The sequence below is a fragment of the Lynx rufus genome, unplaced genomic scaffold (genome assembly GCF_022079265.1).
Source record: "Lynx rufus isolate CCGP_SWC_20201006 ecotype Redwood Valley unplaced genomic scaffold, mLynRuf1.p SCAF_4, whole genome shotgun sequence".
Classification (NCBI taxonomy): Eukaryota; Metazoa; Chordata; class Mammalia; order Carnivora; family Felidae; genus Lynx; species Lynx rufus.
Window position 1 is genome coordinate 133,169,298 of NW_025814856.1, and position 24,473 is coordinate 133,193,770.

The 24,473-nt window shown below is 35.5% G+C and overlaps 1 protein-coding gene across 1 annotated transcript in view; it reads right to left on the reverse strand.

Moving 5' to 3' along the window:
• PPP1R3A (protein phosphatase 1 regulatory subunit 3A) overlaps positions 1 to 16,147 on the reverse strand; it is a 37,852-nt gene extending 21,705 nt beyond the window's left edge. Inside the window, exon 1 of the mRNA XM_047094836.1 lies at positions 15,360 to 16,147. Coding sequence (XP_046950792.1) covers positions 15,360 to 16,147 — 788 coding nt within the window. The remainder of the gene's footprint in view (positions 1 to 15,359) is intronic.
• Between the last annotated feature and the right edge of the window lie 8,326 nt (positions 16,148 to 24,473).

A 24,473-nucleotide genomic window follows, 5' to 3' on the forward strand; every position in this document is an offset into this window, starting at 1 on the left:
AATGTTTCATGTAAAAATGCCACAACCAGGTATATTCTGGTCTTCTTTTTTCCTGATATGATACACAAGTGAAGGCACTTAGAAGATTATACTTGCTGTCTTTGAGAATCGGCATTTCGCAATGGTTTGCTTTGTTTGTATATGTATGGTGTTGATTTTATGAAAAAAAAATCTTTTCACATGTCTCATTTTATATAAACTTATTATGCAAGTTTGTACAATACTATATATATATGATACTAGTAGTCTATAATCAGGATAAACAAAATATGTGAAAGTAAAAATGATAGGCACAATTATTTAGTGCTTTTAAATTCAAGTAACTCCAGTGTTAAATTTCTTCTTTGTTTAGATTCACTATAACACAACTCCATCTTCACTAAAACAAAGCTGCAACTTGGTCCTTCAGTAGAAAAGATGGACCTTTGAAAGATAAGATATGAGAATCTGGGCAGCCAGAAAGCAGCCAGGAAAAGGAGAAAGGGATCCTAGAAAGGTATGGTGTCAAAGAGAAACTGTTTTCTCTTTACTGCACGCTTCCCTTTCTGTCACGGACCCTGTGATGAGGTAGTGACTGGTCCTGTGGAAAATATGCCCAAGGGTCTATAGGAGACATAAGTAGACAAAAGGGAAAGGTCCATCCCTTAAAATCGCTTCAAATATTGCCCCAGCTGCTTTGTTCAGCATGGGACTCTGTTCCCCCAGATTTCTTCATGACTAACTCTCTTCAAGTCTCTGATCAGTTGTCATTTCCTCAGTGATGTGCCGTCTTTACTAATTCTTCTTATGCCGCTTTGCGTTTTATATTCTCAGCTGCATTTGCCATCTTCTAACATAACTTACTTATTCGTTATGTTAATTACTTATTAGTTTTCCCTCCATTAGAATGTAAGCTAACCAAGGAAAGAGACTGTCATTTTTTCACTAATGTATCCTTGCTGTTTTGAATAGTATCTGGCACGTGTAGTATGTGCTCAATAACACTTGTTGAATGTATGAAGACCCTTGATTGATTTCTCCAGTCACTAGTGTCTTTTGTTTGTTTATTCTCTATCCATGCACAAGCTGAAGAGCACAGTAAGACCTTTGCTACTGATATTCTGATTTTTTTTCTTTCAAGTTAACCAAAACTCATAATCTGTCAATCTTGAGGTCACTGGTGTTATAGAAGGGACCATACTAGGGTAATTTCCATATGCCCAACCACAAGGATAAACATTGAGACGCCTGGACTAATCTTTCTCACTCAGTTAAAACATAACCCTTAGATTTTAAAGGAAGAATTTGGATCAACTAATTATAAAAAGAAAATTTCCCCAGGCATGACCATGAAATAGGTTTAGAAATATCTAAAAACGTGTGCCATCATACATATCTGCTTTTTATTTTTTTTTATTTAAAAAAATTTTTTTTAACATTTATTTATTTTTGAGACAGAGAGAGACAGCATGAACGGGGGAGGGTCACAGAGAGACGGAGACACAGAATCTGAAACAGGCTCCAGTCTCTTAGCTGTCAGCACAGAGCCCGACGCGGGGCTCGAACCCACGGACCGTGAGATCATGACCTGAGCCGAAGTCGGACGCTTAACTGACCGAGCCACCCAGGCGCCCCCATATCTGCTTTTTATATTAAGGATGACCTATAGCAAAATGAAACAACTAACATTGATAACGAGAAAGGAATAAAACCTATATTTAACCATTCCATTAGTAAAAATGGTAAAGACACAGTAAAAAAAAAAATGGTTAATAACATAAAAAAGCTTTTAAACCATGAGACACCCAAAACATGAACAGAAGTGTAATGGTGTTCATAAATGCCATAAGCAGTTTTTCAAGGCAGTAAGGGATCTTCCATAAAACAAAATTAGTAGAAACGTGTTAGGAGAAAAACATGAGGGCAATTATGCTCAACATTTACAATTAAATCAATATCATTTCATACAGTTAGCAACCCAGTTCATACTTTTCATTTATTTATTCTGAATACTTTCTGAATTAATATAATTGAAATACTACTTTATCTTTGAATAGGGAGACTAAAGTTCAGATGTTCAGCCTAGCAAGAGGCACAGTTCATTTTCAACTTTGTTTTTCAAGTTTGACTTTCACAATTCTGTCCATTCTAGGCAGTCTGATTGACCAACAAAATCCTCCCGTTGTCCTTCGCACTGTCTTTTCCACAAATATTTTTTACTCTATGTAAATGCTCTCCTGCTCCTCCTCCACCTACCGGGGTTTACCGTTTCAACGTCAAGCTCAATTCCTCTGAGATGCCCTTCCTAATGAGGGCAGCCTACAAGTACAGTCCTTTCTCGAATGCCTATTGCTCCGTGTCTCCATTGATTTTCTCTGAGTACGTCAATTCCATTTGGCACATACTATGTTGATAGCTAACTCTTCAAGTATATAAATATTATCCCTTAACCAAATCCATGCTTGAAGATAGAAGCTACCTAGAAGTGTTCTACATAAAACAAGAACCCTCTTATTTCTTTATGAATAAGTGGCTGCTTGAGGCATTTTGGTTCAGAGCCACAGCAGATTAGAGAGCTTAAATCACAAACCTGACTTCTCTTAAATATTTTCTGGACTTGATCAAATAGATCCCTTTTGCCCAATTTCTTATATGAAATGAAGTGATATTGCTGACTACAATGTATAAAAGTGATCTAATGGGAGATAACTTTATATCACTATAGAAATGTGATAGATTTAAAACATATATTCTTTAAGCTTATATAATTAGAAATTTCTAAATGAAAAGACAAGGTAACTTATTAAAGTAGCAATATCATAATATTAATATCATAGAATTAAAGTTGTCAGTGTGATATAGTCCATACATGATATGAAAGTCCCGCCGCATTTTGTAGCCAAGTTCTAACTAATGTTACAGATCCTTAGGTACAAAATTAAAAGAATGAAAGGAATTTCATCAAAAATTACCATAACTGGCCAAGTAATTCCCTAGGAATTAGAGAAACACACACCCACATACACACACACACACACAAATTGACATTTATAATTGTGCCAACATAATTTTGAAAGGGGTTTCAAAAAATTAATTTCCTTAGAGGTTACAATTCATCACAGACCATTATATTGGACTGTACTAAAAAAATACCCCCCCAACTTTCTCAACAATGATGCCTTACCCAGAAAATGTTTAATTCAGTCTCACAAATAACATTTTCAGTGGGAACCCATCTCCACCTGTACTTTGAAAGTTAACTGGGGGCACCTGGGTGGCGGCCTCTGTTAAGTACGAGACTGTTGATATCGGCTTGAGTCATGATCTTGCAGTTGTGAGATGGAGCTCCCTGTTAGACTCTGTGCTGAGCCTGGAGCCTACTAGAGATTCTTTGTCTCTCGAAATAAATAAATAAACATTTTTAAAAACTTAATTGGGAAACAACAAGTTTAAATAATAAAATTTTAATTTCTACCTAACTTCACTTAAAAACTTCTTATAACATAAGAACTATTTACAAATGCCATGCGTTCCCTCCCTCAATAATACATGTTCACTTTGGGTCAAGACCTTAGGTTTTATACAATAAAGTTCTTTAAAATATTAGGAAAATTATAGTAAAACTCTTAATGAAAACTATGGGGTGTCAGTGGAGGGTGATGATATAAGAACTAATTACTGTGTCAGTGTAGGGGGAGCATATTAGTATTTGTGCCATAAAAATATATAATTATTTATGCTAGTTTCCTAAGATAGATGTTTGTTTCACAAATCTTACTGTCTTAAAACTCTAATTTTTAATGTTTAAAAAAATTTTAATTAAAACTTTATACTGTCTGATGATGACAGTACTATTTCACTTTGAGCTTGTTAACATTTTCAGCAAGTATTTTCAAGGTATTTTATGTTCTGCAAAATCAGCAATTAGCTATAAACTAGAAACTTTCCATTGCTTAAAGTTTTCAAAAGTTAAAGCTCTTGCCTATAAGAATCAATGCAAATGGGCCCCTGTGTTATATAGTTTCAAAACATCTGCATACAGGAATATGGGAAGTCTTCCTATTCTTCCTGTAACTTTTCTTTAAATCTAAAGTTATATCCAAAAAAATGTAAATAGTATTATATAGAGTGTAGCAGATCCATCACACTACCTTTGTAGGTTTAAGGTTAAACATTTAGATGCATTGCATTAGTCCCCTTAAATATTTTTGGTTTTTGATTTCATGTAGGGGAAGACCAAGATTGCAATCCCAAAACAGAGCTGAAAGTGCCAAACAACTTAATACAGTTGAGCTTTAGGTACACAGGAGGCATCCAGGAGAGGCAAAAGGCCCAGGCAAGGGAAGACAATAAAATAAAGAAAAGCTAACAGGACAGCAGGCAGGCCCAGAATCCACAGGTGTCAGGCTGAGGGAGCAGCACACGAGCAACAGTAGCACTAATCTGAGTATTGGCTTCAGTCCTAGCCCTGGCAAGAAAAAAGAATGAATGACCCAATTCTGATCAGTAGACATACAATATCTGCCTTTGGTATTTCATTACTCAGCCTGTTAAATTTTTCTGGCTCTGGTCCCACTGGTCTGGACTGTGGTATAAAGAAAGTCAAAGGCCAACCAATGAATATTTATTTTATTTGAGATAAGATTATTTGACATTACTTCAAAGTAATATTATGGTGACTCCATGAATCAGGTCTTGGGAAGACTCCGGAAGACTCGGGATAGAAAAAAAGACCATCATAGTAGACAATCCCATAGTAGACCATATTAATTTATTTCTCAATTGTTGACAAAGTTACTGCAGAGACAAATTTGCTTTTCATCTGTTGTTTTTTATAATATGTATTTATAGTCTTTATATATTCTATTCTTAATTTTTAAAGTAATTTTTCTTTTTGATCAAATACACGATCATTACCTCATGGCCATAAAATATAATATGGATATAGAATCAATAGGAACCAGCAAAAGAGAAATCAGTTCTTATGTTTTTTATTTGCATGGCAGGGATGTTGTCTTTTATTAAGGGATGTTGTCTTTTATTAAGTTTTTTATATGTGTGGCAGGGATGTTGTCTATTATTTTAAACAAAATATAAAATAAAGGAAGAAGAGTTATGATTTAAGGAGTAATGTAACTTTGGTGTGAGACATCAAGGGAATTAATTTGCCACCTGGATATCCAGATGGAGATGTCCAGAAGGCATCTGAGTTTTAAAGATTGTGAAAACAATAAACGTACTCATCATTAAACCATAACAAGCATAATTCATTCTTCAATTATTCAGAAGCTGTTTTTGGATTTTACTAGGCCTCAGGGTTATCAATGAGAAAACCAGTTGCCTTTAATAGATATCTTTAAGAGCTTTTTATATGCAAATACTTTTATTAGTTACAGTGAGGAATAACGCTTAGACAAACATATCATTCCTGGCCTCAAGGAACTTGCAGTCCAGTTGGGAAGATGACACACACATGAGTTTTTCTTTAAGTACAGGAAAAGGCCACCACTGTAAATGCCACCTTTGTAAACATACTGACTAAACAGATACCGAGAGCCCTATGACAGAAGTCCTCTTCCTTCCAGACATACAAATATACGATAAGCAATAAGTCTTCTGTTAAATGTTAATTTTTCTGTCTCTAAATAAATTACATCAGATACAAACATGGTAAACAGCAATCCTTTCATTTAAGGAAAGCTGTTTCCTTTTGTACCCTAGAAGCAACTACTCCATGAAAGAATATGGCCAGAAATACTGTCATTTAAAGGAAGAATAACAAAGAAATATAAGGGCAAGGGGCAGCTGGGTGGTTCAGTTGGCTTAGGTCATGATCTTACCGTTCATGAGACTGAGTGCCAAGTTAGGCTCTGCGCTCATGGTAAGGAGCCTGCTTGGGATTCTCTCTCTCTCTCTCTCTCTCTCTCTCTCTCCCCCCGCTCTCTCCCGCTCTCTCCCTCTCTCCCTCCCTCCCTGCCCCTTCCTTGCTCTCTTTCTCTCTCTTAAACTTAAAACAAAACAAACACATAAACAAAACCCCAAAGCAATATAAGGGCAAAAGGGATCCTATTTGAACTACATGAGTTTAATGAGAATGGTAAACAAATGTCTTGAATGTCCATATAACGAGCATTATCTAAAAATTTAACTTTGTTTGCCAAAGTTAGCTTTATTTTTTTTTTGAACATGGTGTAAGGCTTTTTTTTTTATATGAAGTTTATTGACAAATTGGTTTCCATACAACACCCAGTGCTCATCCCAAAAGGTGCCCTCCTCAATACCCATCACCCACCCGCCCCTCCCTCCCACCCCCCATCAACCCTCAGTTTGTTCTCAGTTTTTAACAGCCTCTTATGCTTTGGCTCTCTTCAAATGAGATATTACTAATACAGAAAATATGCACACGATTAGCAAACATATGATCTATCTGAAGAATGTCTTTATGTATTACACACACATATACACAAACAAGATAAGGTTTAAGTAAAAAGCCCATAAAAACAGATACGTGTGTGTATATTTTTCCACAAAAAGGAATTGAGTCAAGAATAATTTGAATATAGATGGACAGTATTACTTCTACTGCTCCCTATGTTCAATTTACTAAATAAATTATGAACTGGATTAGCTTTCCCAGTCCTCTGCATATATTCATTAAAGCAAATAGCACACACACACACACACACACACACAGTCAAGAAATTTAACATCTATTCAGATGAATTCTGCTTGTAGACATTGTATTAACCTTTCTACAAAAGGATACACTTAACAATTTAAATTTCAGCTGGCTTAGACTACATTTGATTTTTATAAACCTATTCAAAATTTCTTTTCATTGTCTTATACAGTTATATTCTTAAGTGAAATTTTATTAAAATATTAGATATCTATAAAATAGTGTACATAGCTATTCTAAATTATTCATTATTTGTCTAAGATTCTAACAGCTATCTTTTTAGGTAGAATTGAGACATACACTGAGTAATCTTCTGAAATACCTCTAACTTTGTAATTTTGTAAATTAAGTATCTTTCTCTTCTGTGACTCCCATAGGAAGTACAGTAATAATAATAATCACTCCAGAACTCAGAACTCAAAGCTACTAATGGAAGGATTGGGAGAGCTGTTTAGCAGCCTTCTGTTCCCTGCCGCACCTGAAATGTTAGTGCCCACAGTGCCATCCTTGTAATAGTGATACCATTCACTCCTTCAGAACATCTAGTTGGTGAGGAGGTTTTTTTTCTTCTTTGATTTTCGCATTAGAATACTACAAACTAGTTTATTAGTTTACTAGTTAGGCCTGCAGGGTAACAATCTAAAGTTGTTAGGTTACTTGACAAAGAAAATAGAAATCAGTCACAGAAACCGAGGAAACAAATGGCAAGATTAAAGACATAGAACAATATGAATGGGACATAAAAGACAAGGAATTCCTGATAGAATACATTACTGAAGAGCACAATTTCCCGGTAGATGATTAATAAGAGAATATATAACCATTCGGCCCGAGTAGTTTTTGGCATAAGTCTGCCTGAAAGCAAAAGAATTAAGCGGTCTTTTCTAAAACAATACGACTTGTTGAAAATTACTCAGAAATCAAGTGTGTTTTAACATTGGAAACAACGATTATAACTTTATTTACACCAAACACAATAGAGACCTACTTAGAATATATGTGAAGATTATATTTTCTATTGCACCTGAATGTGATTTTCAAAATCTGTGCAATGCTTCTATTGGTAAATACCCAAAAGATTTAACATATGACAGTACATTATAAAATCAGCTGTATTAATCCTCAAAGGGAGATATTAGTAAAACGTGAGTATTGTTCCCAGTTTCATTTCACACATGGCTTATGAAGCTGAAATTTACCTACACACTTCTATGTGATTTGTAATTGTGTATGGACATCCACAGTAATTTTTAAGAATGAAAATAAGCTTGGGGTTTTACTTAGGAAGTTATAGTCTATTTGATTTGTATCATAGCTTAAATCTGTAAAACAAATCAGAATACCATCAATGTTAAATGGGCTATAAAATCTGTTTCACATAATTAAGAAAAGGGCCTACTATTTGGCATGCTTTACAAATCTGAATTGGGGGATATTTTGTCTTTTTTACTACTACAGATTTCAAAAGGGGTAAATAAAATTCAAATCCACAACCACACATAGGACAGTCGTTGTCTTATGACAGTTTGAATCCCATTTCTATTTGTGACGTAAATGGTACTTATTTGCAACACACCCCATTTTCAGACCCTTTCACTTGAGGGGGAGGGAGTAGCCAAATTTCCTGAGACAGGTTTGTTTAATGTACAGTTCGTCTCTGTCACTAAACAATGCCATATAGCATTCCAATCTAGCAATTTCTATTTTGTCATAAAATCTTTAAACAGCAGGGTGATATGATTAAGCTTTCAAAACCAGTTATTACTTATATAATAGATAATAACACTACCATGGCATTTACCCAAGTAAAACTATTAGAGAAGCAGAATAAAAGCCTGAAAAGATCTGAGACATATGTCCTGAGGAGATTTTTTCTTTTTTATATAGTGGTAAGGTACTGAGAATGCTTTAAAACAAAGAAATGACTGAAATGCAACGGTATATAATATATTTTCTTAGAGGAAAAGAGCTACATAAAATTCAATTTCATCTTCTATTCATAGGTATAAAGTGATAAGGTGAAGTCGTGTGCAGGTAACTTATTTATTTAGTCCAAAAGAACTATTTTAAGAACTACCTTAAAAAGAAACACGTTGTAGTTTTTTGTAAGTAGTGTTCAACTTATGAACAGGCAATCCAGATTTTTTTTTGTAACCCAGAAATTTCTGGAATTTGGAAATAATTTTCCTCATAGCAGCAGTGGCATCAATATTAGTGTCCCTGATTGGTGACCAAAAGCTTATTGAATCTATAATACAACTAAATTTGAAACTCTTTGTATTAGCCTGGGTCCAGGCAGCAGAAATTATTATAAGAAAGAAAAGCATGCCTCCATTAATCCTGAGCATAGAACTAGCCATATACAAGATTTATAAAAGTGGAATTTATCAGGGCGCCTGGGTGGGTCAGTCAGTTAAGTGTCCAACTGCAGCTTAGGTCGTGATCTTGAGGTTCATGAGTTCAAGCCCTGCATCAGGCTGTCTGCAGCACGAATCCTGCTTCAGATCCTCTAACCCTCTCTCTGTTATCCCTCCCCCACTCACTTTCTCTGCATCTCTCTCAAAATAAAAAAAATAAACTTAAAAAAGTGGAATTTATCACCAATGCCATTTTGAGTGCATATAAAGTATCAGCAACTGAGACAGATGCTTGTGTATGTTAACTCATGTATTTCTCATAGCACCTCTGCCAAGTAGAAATTATTATCCCTATTTTGGCCTTAGTGAAAAGGATGAAAAATATAATTTATCCAAGTTTGCACAGTTAGTAATTAGTTATACTGACAGCTCAAATCTGCCTGACTTTAAATGGTATGCTGTTTCCATTAGGCCTCATTGTTTATGGAATCCACCTTTTCCCTTCAATACACACATACAGTCCAGACCCCCCCGAGTCCTCTTGCCTCTATGGAGCCTTTACTACAACTCCGTACACAAACTTGCCTTGTATCCCATAATGCTCTCTGCTCTAAAATTATCCATTTCCATTGTTTCAATCCACACTTAAAGCCCCCTTGTGCAGCTGACTTTAATCAGGTGTAAGATAAAGATAGTCCCTGCCATCCTAGATGTGTCTGCATTTAAGGAAGGGAAGTGTGTGTGTGTGTGTGTGTGTGTGTGTAAAAGTTTCAGGCATGGTTTCAAAGTGAAGTGTCAGAGCGTAGAAGACCTTTTACGTCTGCCAGGGCACTAAGGAGTCGGGCCCACCTCAGGTGTCTGCTCCTGAGGTCACTTCCCCTATGTTATTTCTGTTGGGGTGTTGGGGTAAAAACTTAGAAGAGGGACAAGACCACAGGCAGCAAAACTGGAAGAAGGTGGAAAACTAAATGTCCCAAATTATAATCATTTTTTCTTCTTGGAGCCTTATTGGCTCAGAATGCTTGGGCCCTATAAGAATTTGTGTAGACTTGCAGATGGGCTTTGGGTGGGAAGTAAAGTCTCATGGAGATCCAGAGGATCCATGTAAGAAACGGGATCCATAGTGATTTCCTTCAACCAGAGCTTCAGAAACACCTTGAATGATGAGACTCTCATGTTCTTCTTCTCTCAGAAAAGGCTCCAAAACTACTCCATGGAGCCTAGGCTTCTAGGGCTATGGGTTTATACAAAACCAGGAAGCCACAAAGCCCTGGTAGATCTCCAAGGAAACTAAGCTACTTGGCTCCTTGCTGTCAACCAGCTGGCAGCTTCTAAACGGTCCTCTTGACAGGTCCTGTGCAGCTGCGTTTTATGTTTCCATATGGCCTTGCCAGGGTCCCCCCCCCCCTTTAACCAGACCTGGCTTCCACAATTAGTACGGACTCACAACAAGTTAGTTATGGAATACATTAAGTCCTAAAGGCCTCATGGGGCTATTTACACCTCTTTGGACTATTTCCAGGATCCCAGATTATACTGTAAGTGTAAATTAAGGAAGTCTCACGATCCAATGGGCCTGACTGGAACATGCAACATTACCATATCTTATGCTCCATTTTCCAATGCTTTTCTTGGCTTCATTTTGACGATTTTATACCACCCTGAAAGGTAAACTCTCTGTAATCTTAAAATCATGCTTTAGAAAATATTTCTCTCTTTTCCCTTCTTGAATGTGCCTTATTCTATTCTCGGGTACAAAAATTGAAGACTGATCAATTTTCTCCTTTGGCATTGAAATCTTTCAGGAATTTATTTGCATTCACCTGGCCAAGTTATAAATACCATCCAACACCTATATCATGCCATTTCTTTACTTAAAATAATAAATTGGGTTCACTTAATAAAATAGAAAACCAGATGAAGTCAGTCTGTGTACCCAACAGTTGGGAACATACATTTAGCAGCTGGTGGGGGAACAAAAAGGTCACTCCTCTAGCCCTTGCACAAGATCAGTTATAGATCACATATTCTAGAAAACATGAAACATAATGTAAATGGTTCTTACTTTATTTTTTATCCCATCGTATACCCAAAGAATCAGAGCTGATGGTCTCTCTCTTTCCCTTTCTCTTCTCTCAGCCCCTGGGAGGCCTTTTCTTTGGGGCCTCTCCTCATCTCAGAGTCATGTTTGCAGCCATGTTTTTCTCATGGATACTGGTGTCTGAGAACACACAGGTCCTTAATAAACACTTGTTGAATGAGTTTTGGAACCTGAACAAGGTAGACTATGAGGTCTAGAGAAATCATGCAAGTCCAAGAATCAGGAAATTAGCTGAACAAGATTTGATAATCATGGCGAATATGCTTCGCTTTTGATGACTACTCTGTATGTGGCCAGCACTCTACTAGAAGCCTTAAAAGTATCCAATTTTATGGTAATTGAATCATCACAATATCAGGCATCATTACCCCTATTTTACAGATGAATAAACTGAGGCGCTGAGAAGTAAAGTAATATGTCCACAATCACCTAGCTACTAACTATATATGTTACTGGGATTAATATGCATGTCTGTTCAATGCTGAAATTCATGCCTTTTTTTTTTACCCCTTCCTTTCTGTTCCTCCATTTTGTCATCTAGTAAATGTGGAAATTTTAATACTCATTAAGAAACCCAGTTTCAGGGTGTTTCAGATATAAGGTGACACATTTCTCACGAAAATTTGCAATTGAATTAGTTTTGTTTATTGATTAAAATCCTGCAACAGACAAAGGAATGGCTCTCCAAAGCTGAAAAGTTGGGAACCCTGAAAGGAAAGTCTTGGTATCAAGACTTTGGGGCAGGTTGAGCCTTTCTAGGGTTTTTGAGATCCACCTAAAGCTAAAGTTAGCCTTGTCTTTTTTTATGCTGGTTAACATTTACTGAAAACTTACCATGGCCAGACACTGTGCCATAGAAGTTAATATGTATCATGCCACAGAAATCTCAACCCCTAGAAGATAGTAGTACTACTGTTATTCCCAATTAACAGATGAAGAAACCAAACTTGCCCAAAGTCACACAGCCAGCATGGTAGAGCTTGGACTCAAAGCCAGATATTTTTAACTCTGAAGCCCGTAATTTTAACTGCTTATGCATGCTATTTTTGGTTTATTTATCTCTGTAAATTTAATGTAATTTATATCAATGTCATTCATTTCTTTTGGTCATTTATTTTGAAATAAATCCCAAGGAATGCAGATCAGAAATCTGCTTAGTTTGTTTGCTAACACATACACCTGTGCCATATATGTGGTGACACTTATCAAGTATCTCATGATGCATGACTTTCCGTGCAATTAAATACCTTTGGGTCACTCTCAGTCACATGCCTGAGAGTTACAAATTCTGCTTTCCTCTCCCTCTAGATATTTCTTTCTGTCAAAGTGGATAGATTAACAAACATCAAATAGACAGCCATATCAATGTAGAGATTTTCAGACTCTGACCTGAAAAAAATCTCCACAGGAAAAGCATAGTGCCTAGGGTGATTGACATAACAGAAATCCTACCTCACTAAATGTGTTCCCACAGTTCATTCTGTATTTATTAGAAGGAATTATTGACACTTTCAGAAGATACAATCTCCAGGACCCTGATAGGAAATTAACTTTGGTTTTAAAAAGAATTCGAGCTAGATGTTACTGTCTGCACCAGGACAGTTTATTTTCCCTTTAACTCTGAGTTATATAACACAGTATTATCAATTGCTTGCATGTATGGAGCAAAAATCCACATAAATTTCTCTTCTGTATTTATCCTATGGAAGAAGTGACCTCCAAATTAAGCTATGGAGGAAGTGTGGAAACACTAAAAACAACAACAACAACAACAACAACAACAACAACAAAAACCTATCTAGATTCCATAACTCTTTGAAGGGAGGAGGATATTTTAGAAGCTATAATTTTTTCATCAAATAAGTATTAGTTCACTTTTATTTTAGCCAACTACACGTTTTGCAAAATAACACTAATAAGGTGTGCTCTTTTTCCCTAACTAAATTCTTCACAATGAAATCCAACTGCAATATTCATTTAGAAATTTGATAATGCTCTCTTGTGTGAGTTTTAGGAATATTTGAAACCCCATTGCATATAAATTATATCATGGAAAAGCTGTATAAATATTCTATTACGGCACATGCTGTTCTAAGGATCTGTCAGGATTTCCTTTATACACTCCATTTTGAGTGGTATATAAATCAGATGTAAAAATTCATGTTGGACTGAAACTCAGCACAAAAGGCCTCCTCCAGAGGCAAATGCTTTTTTCAAAATGTGGTTTGAATTATGTTGGTCATTTTTAAGTTATAGAAGTGCAGAAAATGTATTTGTGGTTTTGAAGGAGAGAGATTTTTTCCATTTTTATAACTCATTAGGAAACTTTACAGGCCTTTAGACCATTTTGTGGTTTAGTTCTTCTCAGGTTTTTCCCCAAAGCAATATTAAAACTTGAATGGTGTCCGCTATGAATCCAATGATTACTGTTCTGAATACAAATGTGTGTATGGATGTATATAGTTATACATATCTTAGACTAGGAGAAGTTCCAATAATATCATAACTGGGGTAGAAGATTAGACCTATCAGTTGCCCTTTTTTGTTCTTGGTCTCAAGTCAAGGTTTATCTATCAAAAGAATCCTCTATCTATACCATAGTTCACTGCTTGTATTTTTAAAGCTGCATCTTAAACTTCAGAAAATACCTTGGACTTAAACACTGCTTCTTCTATTAGCATGTTGACAATAAGGTTGTGACCTTTCTAAATTTTGCTTTTCACTAACAGAGAGAGCAAGTTGCAGCACGTTTAATAGATATTGTAAAGTATTCAATGTGCATGTTTGTGTATATAAATTACTTTGTTAAATAGTGTTGAACTTATTTTGTCTATATAGGTAACATGTTGCCAAGTAATTTCATAAACATCTAAGTTATTATTTTAGCACATGTAGAGATTATGGTTATATTATTCTCTTAACAGCATCAGTTAAAATCTGAGAAAGTTTTATTTGGACTGGGAAAGTTGGCAAAATTCTCAAAGTGGAGTAAGCCAATCTTTCAAATGACTGTAAAGGATAATGAAAATAGAAATATTTTATATGATTGAATTGCTTCCACCTATGTTATATTTAGTTCATCAATGTGTTAGACTAACACATTTAGTGTTATTATTTACTATCATATAATAAATCAAGACATTAAAGCATCAAGAGGTTAAAATTTTTCCAACGTTATTCCTTATATTTTTTATTAAATTCCACTTGGAATCTCAGTGTCTTGATTCCTAATACAGTTCCCTCTTCAAATTACACTATTTCTGGTGCAATTGTGAGAATCTTTAGGTCTAGTAACAGTTAGGATGGACCACCCAAAGGACAATCAAACATTTGCCTGTGACTTGTGGAGCAATGTCGACTTTCCCACTGAAACACTTGGAGGATCAGAAGGGATCTATCTCCTCCTGGATGTTTTATCTACTAACCTAGTGTCATGGAAATTAGCCAACTCTACAGTGGAGACAGCTGAATGCAGTTTTCTTTATTTTTTCATATTAACAGGAGAGCAGGGTTACTAATGAGGAGTCACATCCCAAATCTCTGATCTATAAAGCTGAATCTCCTTATTTCTATTTGGGTCATTTTTTTTTTTAATTCTGCTCCATTTGCTTTTACTAACTTATGCTACTTTGTGTTCTATAATGTTATATTTGTTTATAATTATTCATACATAACTCATATACTTTTGTCTTTCTCTTAGTTTGTCGTTAAAGTCATCACTGTTATGATTTACTTAACACATATCACTCCAAACACCCCTATATGACTCAATCAGTCATTAAAAAGTTTGGAGGGAAGCCTACAAATTTCTGAGAACTAAGAGCATATTGAAACACTGTTTTGTGAGAATCAGAAATGTTTTGAAGTATGGCATAGACATTTAAAAGCCACTGAAAGTAAATATACTATACATGCCAAAAAGAAGCTTTACATGTTAAGAATCTACATTCCATGGTTGAATTTAACAATTTGTAAGTCATTAGGCGGGCAATATGCACATTGTACTCCCCTGCTCCTCCATTTATTATATTATACCCATATTTTTCCTTGCATTTGGAGGAGAGATAACACAGTGCTATTATTTGAATAGCACTGACATTGTTAAAGCCTAGCACCATTGTTTTCTATATAATGAGCAGTATATTTTTAAACAGAATGGCTATTTCTTATAACACATGAAATGAAGAATGACATAAAATACTCTAAGATTATGAAGAGTAATGAATGTAAGATATATCCTTACCTTGATTTTACCTTTAAGCAGCCTTTTATTTGTCTATTAGGAACGTCTTCCCGTGGTTTTACAGGCTCCGGCTCTTGTTCTTTCTTTTGACAAATCAGTATATAATTTGTGCCATTATTATTTGACCAAAACGTACCAACAGAAGTTTCGTAACGTATACAAAACTCAACTTTACTGCCATCTTTTTGGTAAGGGGGAACCAATAAAATCTTAAAGGAGAACTGATCAGTTTCACCATCACATGAATTTGGGACATATTCTGCTAAAATGTCATAATGTGTCTGCCAGTCATCCAAGGACATTCTCACATATACTAACTTCTCAAAAGAAATATTTAAAACTCGAATAATGCCCTTCATACTCGTAGACCCAGGAGGATACTCAGTTGACTCCAGTATTGCTTTCTGTACTTGAAGTTGCTGCATAAGATCTTCTTTTGAAGAAGGCAACTCAAAGAGTGGAGATAAAACATATTCTTCTGTGTGGAAAATGTCCTTCCTTAAGTCAAAACTGGTTGAAACACTCGGTAAATCCCAGCAATCAAATTCTTTGACAGACACAAGATTGAATCCAAAGGTGTCAGCGAATGAAACTCTTCTTGTACCTGAAGACGGAGTGCCCAGGTACATATCTTCAGAAGAATCAGAACCTCGTCTACTAGGTTGAGGGGAGAAACCAGGTTTGAAGGTAGCTTTAACTTCTTCATCTTCAGAAAGAGAATCAGACAAATTAGGAACTTCTAAAAAGTTATCTTTGCTAATCTGACTAGGTTCTTCAGAAGACTCCATTGGGCTCTCTGGTATCAAATAAGAGAGAACTGTACAACTAGTAGAGGCTGATATTTGAGATACTGAGGCTTAAAATAAGTATAATGTTACAGTTGACATTGCAGAAAGGAGTCAGCTCTATAAATAGGTCCAATGGCGTGTAAACTATGCTAGCTCGCCTCCAAAGGCCTTTAATATGATAGCATCCATGTTACTCTCACCAGTATGTTTCAGATTTAACTCGCAGTTTTTAAAGTTGCATTTGTTTATGAGCTGAGTTCCAAAAAGTCATTTTAAATCATTTTTTACTGTGTTGAAAAATCTGAAGCTTTACAATTAAAAATTGTTATAACCAGTTGATCTTAAAAATAAAAACAACCACAATACTAATATGTAGTTTGAGCTAAATCAATCTATTGGAGCAGACAAGGGCAGACGGAAGAAAATAAGAACATTTGTAGAACTGGAAAAATCCAGTGCCTAATAATAATGGTAGCTGCTATTTAACAGGCCCTTACAGTGAGTGTAAAATGTGAACTATAAAAGGGTTAAATAGAGGTGCTGGGAGTTCTCAGGAAACATGATTTAGATGGAGAAGGCATCATTTGAAATAAAGCATGAAGGGTAGGTAGGATATAGACATGCAGGGTTGGAGTGAAGCGGATTTTCCAGGTGGGAGAAATGGCCTAAGCCAAGGCCTAGAACAAATAATTAGTCAAATCCGTTATTTTAAACATTAGTGAGTTTCTTTTAATTAAGCTATGGAAAAATACACACAAGTAATATGTTATTGACTTGAAAATATATATGAGCAATGGTAAGCCTGGCCCAGGAGTGAAATATTTATGTAGAATAAAATGTTCATCTTTGGCAAATTGCCATTTCATGCCCACAGAGCAGAAGTTAATACCATGAAATCTTGGAGTTTGATGTGAGTTTTAAAATGTGAGCAGCCTTTTTAGACCACTGAATTTTTGTGTTCATGTAAAACCCACTTTGGGGATGACAATCAGGTAAATACCTATTAAAAAAATTAAATATACATAAGCTTTGGCCCTGGAATGTTCCAGCTAGAAATTGCCTTATCAGTACAACCTAAGTATATAAAGATAAATGTGTGTGTGTGTGTGTGTGTGTGTGTGTATTCATAACAGAATTGATTATTTTAAAACTCTAGAAACTATCCAAATATCCATCAACAAGAAACTAAATACTGGGACACCCATACAATAAAATGTTTTGTAGTCATTAAAAGGCTACAGTAGCTCTTTATATATTGATACAGAAAGATAACCAAGATAAATAGCTAAGTGAGAAAAGAAAGTATGTACAGATACTTGCACAGAAAATTCCTGGAAAGACACAGAAGACATTGTTAGCAGTGGTTATCTCTGATCATAGAGGTTGGGGGTTGTAGGGTAGAGGAGATTCTTGACTTGATAGTCTTCTTCTGTACTCTTTGAAATATTAGCCATGAGCAAGATCTTTCACTATCTCTTTGAATCAATGAATTAAATTAAAAACTAAAAAAAAATATATTTTCAGCTTATCTGTTTTGAGAGACAGAGAGAGCAGGGGAGGGGCAGAAAGAGAGGGAGAGAGAATCCCAGGCAGGCTCCCTGTTGTCTGCATGGAGCTAGATGTGGGGCTCGAACTCACTAACCATGATATCATGACCTGAGTTGAAACCAAGAGTCAGATGCTCAACTGACTGAGCCACCCAGGTGCCCCTCAATTAATTAAATTGTGAGAGGTGATTAATTAAAAAAGGCAGGCTGTCCAATAGCATTTCTTTAATATCATAGCTTTGTAAGTATATTATAACTTATTGGACAATTTGAATTGCATAAAATAGTGGTTCAGGAAATTATTTTTTTAATTAAAAATGAGTAGGATCTAGAATAAGGAAATTAAGTTATTTGGGCCTTACCTCACCCATAAAACAAGAAGGAGTGGTAACCTCACGGATTGTCCAAGAATGGAAAATGGCTATGGAAATGGCTATCCTTTGCAAAGTTCATGACCATAAACTTTGAGTAGACATAATCCAAGTTACCTAAATATATCATTAGGTATTCAAGGAAAATAGTAACAGAATAATTTAAAGAATTAGTCAATAATCCTTACAGTCATGTAAACAATAGAAGAATGAAAATTTATAGGTACAATAATATACAGAAGTAACTTAGCTATTGAAGGATGATAAGCAGAGACAGAGATAAAGACCCATGGGTTGTATTCGGGCTCTGCCACTTAGTAGCTGGGCAACGCTCAGAATTTTGCTCAAATTTTCTAACCCTCATTTTCTATAACTGTTATGCAATGTTAACGATTAAATGAGCTGTGTGTTAAATGTCTAACACAAAACTTACTGTAATAATAGCAGGCATTATTTTTATTTCTAAATATGCTATGGAAGGCTGATTTCTAAGATACATCAATAGATAATAGATTATAGAGAACCTACATATAGAATATTAAGTAATAATTTGTAATTTGTTTGATTTTGTCTTTTTCAAAGACTATAATATGTAACACTTAACTCTGTAACATAGTTTTATAAGACACAAAATAGCTCTACATTAGAAAATGGTCTTGTTATTTGAGGTAAACTTTTCCCTTCTTAAGTTGTCTCTTTACACAGAGCACTATTCCCTTGATCTGTAGTAATCACTGCCTCTCTTTAGGAGTCTATAACCTTCACAAGATTGGAGACAGTTGAATGTTGCTCCTTAGTCACTTAGCTAAAGCCCAGTGATTTCATCCTTTCAATCTCTTCTCACATGTCAGTCCTCCAGCACTTTTTTATCATTTTGTTACTCCTCTAGGAACTCCTTCCAGCTTGCCCATAGTATTCTGTTAATCACAGATCAGGTGTCTCTGGAGCAGGTACAGAAACACTACCGGTTTCAGCCTTGTGATTTCGTATTTGTATTCAGTTAAAATTCACATCGCCTTGCTTCTTTTTAATATCCTAGGTCAAACCAACGTCCCATTTTCTCATTTTCACTACTACCTCAATTTTAACATGACTTTTACCATCCTGTTCAACTGTACAGGCATACCTTTTTTTTTTTTAAACAAACTACAGCTCGAGTTTTCACATATTCCACTTCGTATTAATCAAAGATTCTCAAAGTCACCTTTAACATCTGTATCAGTCAGGATCCCAGTAAGTGGGAAATCAGTGTCATGCTCAAAATAAGAATTCCAGGAGGGTTTATTTACAAGGATCTATTTATAAAGTGTAAATGCAGAAAAGCCACAGGGCTAGTGCAACAAACTGGGAGCCAGTTGCCTCAGCGTTGGTTACCTTCCCTCAATGGATGAGGAAAGGGGTAATCATCAGAGCTTGAAAGCAAAGAGCACCATGATCTTTGGTTGAGGGACACAGCCAGCCAAATATGACCTTTCCAGGAGAGATCTAGGAACAAAAATACACTTAATTTACTTTTCTCCTTTCATATGATGTCCTACCAGAATTATGCATTGGCCAGAGGCTTTGGGGACAATTACAGTTCATTCAGGTCAGTCTCCTGGTGCAAAGAAGCTGGGTAGAGAAGGGTGAAAAAAGTGCCAAATGGAGCTGGAGGGACAAAGGTATCAGAGATTAAAAGTTTATTATTAAGTTATCATTATGTGCTTATGCACTATATTTAAGCATATGTAATTTAAAATATGTATGTGTGTTCCTCTTGCCTTATACATAGTCTATCTCAATGCCAACTGAATTATTATTCCCTGATAATTTGTTGTCACAGCAAAATACTCAAATATCTAACATCTGTAAACTCTGATCCAGTGAGGGTCATAAATAAGAAATATTGAGTTTATCCACAGATGGCAAAGAAAGAAACCCTCTTTTCTGAGATTATAACTTTGTATCTGTTTCCCTTGTTGTCATAAATCTTTGCAACTTAAACTCAAGAGACATTTTGTCAAAAGAGGACGTGGAAGAGTGATTTTCAACCAAGCATCACTGAGAGGTGTTCAGATGACACAGGTTCAGGTGCACCATTAGATCTACTGAATAAGAGCTTCCAGGTTGATGATACTGCACAAGTGATTCCAGTATAGATCGGTTAAGGTACATGATCTGTGAGTCTGTGGGCCAGAGAGACAAGGACTTGTATTCTGGTTAGAAAGAATCATAGCTATCGTCCCTCAAGTATTAGGTGTTTTTGTTTTTGTTTTTGACATAGAATCTATACAATAGTTTTATTTTAAAAAAGGCATAAAAATTTAGTAGAGTTACAGAGTAGCAGAATTTTAAGACATTTAGAAATCATGTAGGCTAGTCCCTTCACTTTCATAAAGGAAAATGGAAGCCTGGAATAGTGAAAGCCCCATCATTTAGTAACCGAGCTGGAACTTGAACCCAGCTCTTTCTTGCTTTCTGTCTGGTGTTCTCCATATTAACCCATACATACACCAACTTTTAGCCTTACAATTCAGAATTAACAAAGTAATCATTTTTTGAAAAATAGTCATTAAAATTCATTTGTTCTAGATCCAGTTTATTTTTTAAAATCAATTAACTTTTGTGAACTTTCTTTTTTCCATTTGATGAAAGATCTCCAGAGTGTCCAGATAATTTTTCTTCATGACAGAGTCACTCAACCTTTTTTAACCTTTGCTGCTTTGGGTAAATATAATATCTTACACTGTCCTCTCTCTCCCTCGGAGACTCAGCTATACTCCTATTTGGGAATTACTGATCTAAGTTATAAAAATGAATTATATGATCTTTTTAGAACTAATATTGATACTTGGTATTTTAAAGGACTATTAGTTAAAGGACACTACTTCAAACATAGTTTGAGACACAGATTGGCTCATCAGATGCCAATTACTGGAAAAAATCCTCTGCAAATGTGCACATCTACCAACAGAGGACACGCAGATAAATCAGCAGAAAGTGGAAACTTTGCCAGGTGAAGATAAATTTTTAAAGGTATGTGTCATTTATCCCATGGAGAGATGAATGATTCAGTGTAGGTAATTGATCATGTTACAGGAAAAGAGTTTGCCACCAAAGGCAGCATCCTCATTCCTTAGCTTAATTTACAAAAGAAAAACTAGTATAATATTCAAGCGCCAAGTGCTTATTTTATATGGATTAAATAATGTTCTTTAAACTCCTTTGATTGAAATAAAGACATAGAAATACAACTTTAAAAAAAATCTACAGTTCTGAGGTTGTGAAGCAATCAAGCATCAACCCCTTCATTTTACATATAAAAACATCAAAATCTAAGTGGTCCACTGGATTCTTAACTCGGGTTGGGAGTGAATCCAGTATTAGCCCTAGAAGAGAAATAGATCATAAATTTCTCAAAGACCAGTATAACTTAATAATTTCTTAGTAAATTATTAATTGACCTTTATGGCTCTTCTCCCATTTGAGTCACTTAATATAGCCAAAAATGTAGCATCAACCAGGAGTTTCTCCTGAAGTTCTAAAGATATATATTCACTTTATGCAATGCTTGGCACAGTTTTGGATGAGGATAAATAGTTAATGTTTCGGTAACAGCTTAAAGAATCTTAAACTGAATTTGCCATACAGGGTACCATGCCTAATAGTGTTTAACATTCTAACAAAGTCAGCAACATTGTCAGCATTACTTAGTTGCCTCTACTGCACATATTAGTTTACCAGGCTAGGAGCTTGAAACCTGTGATCTATTGACATTGCAGGGTAAGCGGACGGAAAACAAAGGATCTGAAAATTCTCTGCAAGTATATGTTAAATTTGTGCGTGTCTCCATTTTACTGTGTTGACTATACCAAATTTACTTCCTGGGTCTCTGAACCAAATATTTAAGAATTATTGGGATCTACAAATGACTTGACAGTCAGGAGGAGGCAGTCCTGTAAATTAAAAGTAGAATATGTACCAGTCTGTCCCTTTCATGCACCTAAAGTTGAGCACAAATCGAATCAGGACCCATTATAAAAATCTCTTTGCTATATAATATGAAAAATACATGATGATGTTTATGTGAACACATACACACATTATGCATATCTAATTTATTTAGGGGAGAAATAAATAGAACTTGCTCAATTTTTCATAAGGCACTCCTGGTACAGTGAATAGATACATTTAGCATCATTTAAAATTTTCCCTTGGCACATCATCTTTTACCAATAGAGTAATCAACTGTTTGGGATTATTTTAGATTTCTCTTAAGAATACAAAAAAATCTGGACATAATCTCTTGTTTAACCAGTAGTTTAGTCATATATATTTTTAAATCGCATAACAAAAGTGTTGTCACAAATACAAGGAACTGAGAAATACGTGTTCTTTCAGGTGGAATCAGCTTGAAAGTTTAAATGATTTGCTCACTGATGACCAGTGTTTGGAAAATTATTTGGTAGAACACATTCAGGAGCTTGTGTTTGTTCATGATAAGGTTAAAATTATGTCTCCTAGAGTAAGAAAGTTCCTTGGAAGTTATTCTGTCCACCTCCACCCTTTAAAGACTCCCTTTTAAGATTTATTAATAGGAATGTTTCTATTTTTACCTTAGATAAATTTAGTGATTGCAAACTCACTGCATCATAAGGCAGCACATCTCACTTTTAAAAATTTTAAGAAAAAGGTCTTTGTCATTTAGTGCCACAACCTAATTTATATTAGTAACCCCACCCCAGGGTTACTTTTCTAAAAATTTTTATTTATTTTTTTATTTTTTTACTTTGTAATTTACATCCAAGTTAGTTAACACATAGTGCAACAATGATTTCAGGAGTGGATTCCTTAATACCCCTTACCCATTTAGCCCACCCCCTCCCACAACCCCTCCAGAAACCCTTTGTTTGTTCTCCATACTTAAGAGAGATTGTTCTCCATTGTTCTCTTATGTTTTGTCCCCCTCCCTGTTTTTATATCATTTTGCTTCCCTTCCCTTATGTTCATCCGTTTTGTATCTTAAAGTCCTCATATGGGTGAAATCATATGGTATTTGTCCCTCTCTGACTGATTTCACTTAGCATAATACCCTCTCGTTCCATCCATGTAGCTGTGAATGGCAAGATTTCATTATTTTTGGTCGCTGAGTAATACTCCATTGTATATATATACACCACTTCTTTATCCATTCATCCATCAATGGACATTTGGGCTCTTTCCATACTTTGCCTATTGTTGATAGTGCTGCTATAAACATTGGGGTGCATGTGCCCTTTTGAAACAGCACACCTATATCCCTCGGATAAATACCTAGTAGTGCAATTGCTGTGTTTCAGGGTAGTTCTATTTTTAATTTTTTGAGGAATCTCCATACTGTTTTCCAGAGTGGCTGCACCAGCTTGCATTCCCACCAGCAGTGCAAGAGAGATCCTCTTTCTCCGCATCCTCACCAAGATCTGTTGTTGCCTGAGTTGCTAATGTTAGCCATTCTGACAGGTGTGAGGTGGTATCTCATTGTGGTTTTGATCTGTATTTCCCTGATGATGAGTGATGTGGAGCATTTTTTCATGTGTCAGTTGGCCATCTGGATGTCTTCTTTGGAAAAGTGTCTATTCATGTCTTTTGCCAATTTCTTCACTGGATTATTTGTTTTTTGGGTGTTGAGTTTGATAAGTTCTTTATAGATTTTGGATACCAACCCTTTGTCTGATATGTCGTTTGCAAATACCTTCTCCCATTCCGTCGGTTGCCTTTTCGTTTTGCTGATTGTTTCCTTCAATGTGCAGAAGCTTTTTATTTTGATGAGGTCCCAATAGTTCATTTTTGCTTTTGTTTCCCTTGCCTCTGGAGACGTGTTGAGTAAAAAGTTGCTGCAGCCAAGGTCAGAGAGGTTTTTGCTTGCTTTCTCCTCAAGGATTTTGATGGTTTCCTGTCTTACATTTAGGTCTTTCATCCATTTTGAGTTTATTTTTGTGTATGGTGTAAGAAAGTGGTCCAGGTTCATTTTTCTGCATATCACTGCCCAGTTTTCCCAGCACCACTATTTTTATTTTTATTGTGGAAGCAGCATTTGATATTCTCATAAAAACTTACTGTGCTAATCAAATTCTTCATAAAATTATGTCAACTGAAAGAAAACTTTTAAAGTATTGCATTCGTGCAGAAAAGTTCATAAACCATTAGTGTACAGCTCACTGAATTTTTCTCAAAGTGAACTTAGCCATTTAACCACCACTTGGTCTAAAAAAATAGATTACCAGTGCTCAGCCAGAGATCTGTCTCATATCCATTCCCAGTGGCTACTTCTCAAAGGTAACCACTATCATGATTTCTCACACCACTGATGAGTTTTCTGATTTTTTGAGCTTTACTTTGATGGAACTAAATTTTTTCAGCACAGCTAGTTAGTAAAGGATGGAATTAGTC